General features: G+C 47.0%; 1 protein-coding gene across 1 annotated transcript; it reads right to left on the reverse strand.

The window, feature by feature from the left end:
• Positions 1 to 4,601: 4,601 nt before the first annotated feature.
• LOC123176144 (1-aminocyclopropane-1-carboxylate oxidase homolog 1) lies at positions 4,602 to 7,384 on the reverse strand (the record flags this gene model as incomplete). Its single annotated transcript, XM_044590502.1, is given in 3 exon segments — positions 4,602 to 5,154; positions 5,255 to 5,576; positions 7,269 to 7,384. Coding segments are annotated over 3 exon segments (693 nt in total), but the record flags the coding sequence as incomplete, so codon positions are not given.

Below are 7,384 nucleotides of genomic sequence, written 5' to 3' on the forward strand. Positions count from 1 at the left end.
AAACAAAAACCCCAGCCACAGAAATGCTGATGCGTGGAGGCCTATTGGTCCCGGTTGGTGCCACCAACCGGGACCAAAGGCCCTCCTGCCTGGGCTCAGCGCGCAGGCCACGTGGAGGCCCATCTGTCTCGGTTCTGGTTTGAACCGGGACTAAAGGGTAAGGGCATTAGTAACGACCCTTTAGTCCCGGTTCTGGAACCGAGACAAAAGACCCTTACGAACCGGGACAATAGGCCTGTTTTCTACTAGTGCATCGCCGTATGATTTGGTGTCAAACAGAAGTCATTTATCTATGTATACATATACAGAGTAGTTTGAAATACTGGTTGAGAAGTTGAGGTAAAATTTTCAAGGCTTCCTCTGAATCTGGCAGAATCGTCTGGCTCGCAGACACCAGCTGGAATTGGGGACGCTCGATGGACTCGTCGGGGTCTGTGCCGACGATTAGCGCGGCTGCACCGTCACCGAAGAGTGCCGACCAACCAGCGAGTCGAGGTGGGACTCGTGCGGTCGACGGAAGGTCACCACGGTGATCTCCGAGCAGACCACCAGCACGCGCGCGCCGCGATTGTTCTCAGCGAGGTCTTTGGCTAGGCGAAGCACCGTGCCGCCGACATTGTACCTAACATGCCTGTCAGCGACCTCTTGGGTTTGGTTACTAATCTCCTTGAGTGCATCAGCGATCTCATGGCGAGCCTTCCCCTTGATGAACAATCCAGCCCTCTTCTTTGTGAGCTACTTGAGCTTGTTCAGAGTTGGTTGTAGGCTTGGAGTCGTCATCGACGCGCACCAGGAACTTATCGACGAGTCCTCCATGTTGAAGGAGAGCTCCCTCACCTCCCCGGCCTAGAGCTTGACCTGCTCGCCAAGCTGCTCCCGTGGCACCTCCGCCACCTTGCGGAGGGCAGCGTGCATGCTCCTCATCTCTTTCTCAAGAGACTCGACGCCTTCCCTGACCTTGTCCTTCAGCATGTACTCCTTCTTGAGGAGCTCGATCAGCTTGGGGAGCAGGTCGCCAATGGCGCCGGTTGCTACATTCATGGCTGTGGCGTTTTGATTAGTATAGCTGCTTTGGTGTTTGGTTGAGAGGCGCACAGTGGTTGTTGTAGTACATTTGGGCGCTGCGTCGTTGCTCTTTATAGAACCCGCGCAAGTTCGCAGTAACAAATTTTTTGCGGGGGCAGTAACATTAAGGTTATGATGGTAGTACATTTGTTTTGGCCGGCCCGGGCACAAGGTAGAGTATTCAGCAATACAAGTACAATCGCACTGATCTAGGTGCTGAATGCACATGGTAGTCACGATGTGTTACATTGATTCATGTGATCAGATGCATACACATAGATCAAGGCGGTGAATGCACATTCATAGTGATCACATGCACACGAGTGAAGTCTAAAACAAACCCTGTAGTTGTAGGGATCGACGTAGATGAACCCTCACCTCTAAATCCCTGAAGTCGGTACCCTGACCTCTCTGATCCTGATTTATCCTAACCCTACATATATTTGGCAGACCGGGAAAAGCACAATCCTGACCAAGAACTCGCTTGTCTCGCTGTTGCGCGGGTCAAAACATCGTAGCCATATGGCGAGCATGCATGCCATGATGGCGATGGCAGCCGTGTGGATGACAGCCATGGCTGGTGAGGAGCCAGGACGCCAATGGCACGGAGCTGTTTACCATCGAGAGGACGAAGGCCGCCATTAGGGATCACCGGACCAAGCTAAACACCTCCCTTGGCTTCGTCGACACCGTGTCTCGGAGGGTCGTCACCGTCCGTGACGACAAGCTCGAAGCGTGGGCACGCACGGCAAAGGCGACAACAACCACAGCCACCTGAACATCTTCTGTATCCACGACGACGTCAACGAGCATCTACTGAGGATTGAAGTGTCGCCGGAAGACACATGCGTACATGGCTGCCTTGATACATTCTTGTACAAGCATGAACTAGTACGTGAGTCAATGAGTGTGGCTTGTGATCTCTTCTGGGTACACGCACGCGAGACGCCGGATACCGATGGATTGCAACAGGCTAGCTACAGGCCCTTGTGATATTTTTCTTGCCTTTTCTGATAGTAATCTAGATGTAGTCTGCGGTTAATCTCGACAGTGCCAACACTCCGTCGACGGACACGACGGCGGTGCTCGCCGCAGAGGCCAAGCCGCCGGTCTTCCCGTGAATATGGTCATGCGCTTGGTGGCATCCATGACGGCATCCTCGCCCCGTTGGCACGACCTTTCCTGCAGCCAGACGAGCAGCAATCGATTGCCGGCGAGGGCCGCTCGTCAGCTACTCTGGTCGGGATAGCGCGCCATCAGCCACGCATGCCGTTTAGGCTTGGACACGCTCAGGAGCTCGTCTGGGATGCCGTCGATGGCTGACCCCGTGATCCGGCCCCGTCCGACACGCTCACCAGGACCTCATCCGGATGCGAGTTTCAGATTGATCGGGGACGGGGAGGGTGATGCATATGACAGGTGGGTCCATGTTGTAAGTGAGAGTAGAAATCAATCCCAGCTGGGATCACGCCTTTTCTGTTACAACAAACAGGATTTTACTCATACAAGGTTTGGATTGACGGGGATGTGTAAATACAGGGTATCAATTTCAGGGATTTAGAGGTAAGGGTTCGTTTACGTCGGCCTCTACAACCTCAAGGTTTATTTTAGACTTCACTCCTTGCACACACACTAGATATGTTTCTCGTCGGCGTCGCCACCCAGCGAGGCGTCGATCGCTGATGACCGTTCGATGAGGAGGCTCGTTTTCTATCGGTTGCATCGATTAGAGAAGCAGCAACGGCGAATCCACGATGGATGGCTCCTGTGGACGGAGTACATATGGATCTGCCTTGACTCCAATTGCAGGACCTCACAAAGCCTGCCTGGTCATGTCAATCCCATTCATTTTAGTGAATGAAAAGCAATGCTAATTTAAGTACTATTGGTGCTACTCCACAAACAGACACACACAAAAACAGCGCTAATCTCAATACCTATGTAGTCCGTATATTTGAATTCGAAGCTACTTCACGCACGACGTGAAGGGCCGGAAAACCTGCACGATCGATGAGGCAGTCAAACGAATGTGCTGCACCTTGGCATAAGCACGGACGGTTTCGTTGGTAGTCTTGTTCGGACAAAAAGTATCGTACGTATAGCAACACTGACTTGAATCTGGAGACAGGGAGAACAAGTCCGTGGCTAGCTAGATTAATCTGATAGTGACGCTTGTGTAAAGTGGCCTCGCGTGGCTGATCCGCCTTGTGCACATAAAAGTACAAGTGCCTAGGAAATGTATAACATGATGTCCAACATCTCGATGCGCACAAGTGGAGGGGTTTTATAAACTTAACTCCCGCAATCTAAGCGAGGCTCACGTGAAATCTTCTTGGCCTCCTCACCAAATTAAGCTAACTGTTTGAACCTGTGTCGCATTTGCGAACCAACCTGTGGTTGGATGCTTAGAGGGACAGTGGTATCCCCAGTCCACCAGGGTTCAAGTCCTGCTGCTTACAGCTGCTCGCATTATTTCTAGATTTATTTCAGGATTTTCGGCGATGCGCTTTTAGTGGAAGGAGACGTTTACGTCGACGACGAGGTGCCTATGGTGACTCAGTTTCTCGAAGGTACTCATAAGAGTAGGATGCATGTGTACATTCATATGGGTGAGTGTATGCGCGTGTGTATGAGCGTTTACGTCTATACGGTGTTAGAAAAAAACCTGTGTCGCCTTTTTACCCCCTGCCTGCCGACTAGCTGTACTAGGTAGATTTCCAAATGATGCTCCTCCATGGATCTTCTTTCCTTTTCTTTTCTGAAACTTGTTTGTCGGACATGTGCTCTGCATTCGGACTGCCTTGAGACTGGCTGCACGACGACTTCGTCTTTGACTGACAAAATAAAGGTCAGGACTCCGTATTGGTATTTTCCATACACACATTTGATATTATTAGTACTGCAATACACTGCTTAACTGCTCAAGCATGCAAAAATGCTGTGTTGGTCCTGACTTGTGAGCCACTACATGCCTCACCCATCCCCTCCAATTAGTTTATGGCTGGTCGCTATACTGTGATAGATGCCATCCATCCCTAAGCTTACCAACTAATAAAAATATCTCAAGTGAAATGCGCCATTAGTTCATTAACTTAAAATGATTGCACACTTTAGGCCACAACTGAGGAGGTGATTGAATTTAGGTCATAAACTTGTCTATGTGATTAAAAAAAACCATCAAGGCCTCAGTGCAGTGGGCGGGGCTCAACGGTCACTCTTGGGGATTGAACGAACGGTCGTTGACCACTGGAATACCAAGTGTTTTGTGGCAATCACTGGGATCACCTCCTAAAGAGCAATATTTTGAGTTATTGAACTAATGCCATGTTTTACTACTCAAGAATCTAACGCGGAGGTTAATTAAGAAAATCATGACCGTGAGTAGATGTTGGGCATAACTGTCAATAGATACAGTAATTTTTTGACTGATACACGCCACCACCAACGGCATTAGGGGCATGGCCAATGTGTAGCCTCAACCTGGTGCTCCACAGGCCATGTAGTAGATCAACACTCTGTTTTTACAGGATCAGACATGAAGCATAATTGAGGAGAGTTTCATGAAGATTTTGCAGTACACTTTTCTGTTCCAGTAATATGCATCAGGGCACCAAACTAGTGCCCTTCTGTGCCACATGTACACAATATAATCACTCCTGTACCACATGCACACAATATAATCACTCCTGTACCACATGTATACAATATAATGGCACTTGTACTTCCATTTTACTGTCACTTATTTATCATTACAAACTGCTCAACTTATCAATGTTCCAGGTACATTGATACAGTCTATAGTATACCATCAGGACACAGGCTCTCCTTCACAATTCACAACCGGAAATCAGAGATAGCAGTTTTCGCATCTAACCCGATGGAGTAGTAATGTTTGATGTAATCTCTGACGAGGGTCTCCCTGTACAACGGTGGATTCTCATCGGACAGCAGCTCCTTGATCGGACCATACATTCTCGTAGAGGCAGGGTGGAAATGCGTGCTGAAGAAGCACGCGATTGAGACCCTTGGCGTGGCGTTCTTCGCCACCACCCTATGCTCCACGCTCCTGAACCCGTCGTTGGAGATCAGCTGGACATTTTGAACAAAACTATCAGTTCAACACTACCACGAGTGATTGATCAATGCTCGCCTTGAACGAATAATTCTGCTTGGAATGTGCACAGTGTACCTGTAAGAGATCGCCGATGTTCACGATGAATGCTCCAGGTGTTGGCGTGACGTCTACCCACTGGTCCTCGTGGAGGATCTGGAGGCCACCGATTTCGTCTTGGAGAAGTATGGTGAGGAAGCCAGAGTCTGAATGCCGGCTTGTCCCGATGGCGAGTTCAGGCTGTGGGCACGGAGGATAATAATGGCAGAGTATGATCTGTCCTTGGTTGCACTCTATATCAGTTAAGTAGCTCGGTTTGAGCCCAAGAGCTTCTGAGAGCAGCTCGAATAAAGTGCTCCCCAAATTCTTCACTTGTTCGGCGTATTCAAACAGAGCATCGCTGTGAATCAACATGTTAGAGCTGAGTGTTTTTTAGAACATGTGATTTAAGTAACCTTTCCTGAATATTCACAAAGAAAGACCTATAGAAAGTAATTTGACTACAGAATTTAGCCCTTGTCATTTTGTCAATAACGAAGGAAGAACTTATACCAACAATATATCCTCCATATAGGTATAAATTATAACGTTACTACTAACTGTAAATCGTTCCTGTCAGAATAATGCAGAGAAAGAGAGCAACTGGGATCTATTTGTGGGAAGAAAAAAAATACATATTGTACATAGTCTATCATCAGGAAAGCAGAAAATAAATAATGAATAGTAAATCATTAAATCTCATCAACTTACTATGGTTCAACAAGAAATTTCATTTCAATTAGAAAAACACAGTCCCATTCTTAAGCATTAACAGAACATGTAAACTGGTTACATTCCCACCATGAAAAGCATGTTACCATCAGTATGGTGGTTCCCTTCCCACTTCAATTCCAAAACTGCGGCATTTGTTGGGTTAGCAGTAGGACAAAATGAGTACTATCAACATTGGGTTGATTTGGTATAAATGATCAGCCTATCAGAACAGAACTGTGTGTACTCCCTCCGTTTCTAAATATAAGACCTTTTAAAGATTTCAATACGGACTTCCTATGGATGTATATTGACCTATTTTAAAGTGCAGATTCACCCATTTTGCTCCGTATGTAGTCCGCATTGGAATCTTTAGAAAGGCTTATACTCCCTCCATTCCTAAATATAGTGCGCATTAGTTTTCTAGGGAAATTCCATATCGTAGTGGGTAGTTTGAGTTCAATCCAATTCTGGACGAAATTAGCCCTCCACCAACCCATCAAACGCATAGCCTCCCTCCTTTGTTTATTTGCTCTCGTACAAATCAGATGGGACAGAACCAGATGGCGGGAGCGTGCCGTAGTTTCCCTCTAATTTTCTAATCTACTGACGCGTTGGGCACATGGAACCTGGAGCAAATCGATTGGGGCTTTCTCGTTCAAAATATATCGCCAGCATATGCATTGGTATGTGGGCTTCTATCTATGCGCATTACATTTAGGAATGGAGAGAGTATTTATGAACGGAGGGAGTATAAATTAGTTTACATGTTTGTTAGAAAAAAACATCTAAATGAAAATTTATGCTACAAATTCAATTGAGCATCGCGTTGATTTGGTATCAAACTGAAAGTCATTTATCTATTTGCACATATACAGAGTAGTTTGAAATACTAGTTGAGAAGTTGAGGTAAAACTTTCAAGGCTTCCTTTTGTTCCCATTTTGTGTGTGGTTGCACTAGATATGCCCCTAATATTTTGTGATAATAAAGAAGAATGGATCTGGTATCGGTTGTGGTTGTATTGTGGTTGTGGCTTTATCTAGACTATATGTATAAAGCGGGGCAAAAGCCTTTTGTGGTGGTTCATGGGGATTTGGTACATATTTCTCTCAAGCACACTCAAATGCATAATTAATTATTGGCATAAGCAATTGCACAACAGAAGATCGATCCCGTGAATTCTAAGCACAAGCAACAATCACACAATTGACTATTGAGCATCTAATCAAGCTCAATTTGTAAATTAGGCAGTTAACCAGCAGAGCACTCCGGTGCTCAGTTTATTGCAAAATCACCATGTACTAGGAGGAATTACAGTCAGGTAAGCTGCGGGGCACTTACCGGCAGCTGTCCGGCAGGTCGCCGGCGTCGGGCTGGTCGGGGGCCATGCGGAGGTAGAGCGTGTCGCGCCAGTTGGCCACCGGCGACTGGTACAGGTCGAAGTTGCAGTGGTACTT

The sequence above is a fragment of the Triticum aestivum genome, unplaced genomic scaffold (genome assembly GCF_018294505.1).
Source record: "Triticum aestivum cultivar Chinese Spring unplaced genomic scaffold, IWGSC CS RefSeq v2.1 scaffold174679, whole genome shotgun sequence".
Taxonomy (NCBI): domain Eukaryota; kingdom Viridiplantae; phylum Streptophyta; class Magnoliopsida; order Poales; family Poaceae; genus Triticum; species Triticum aestivum.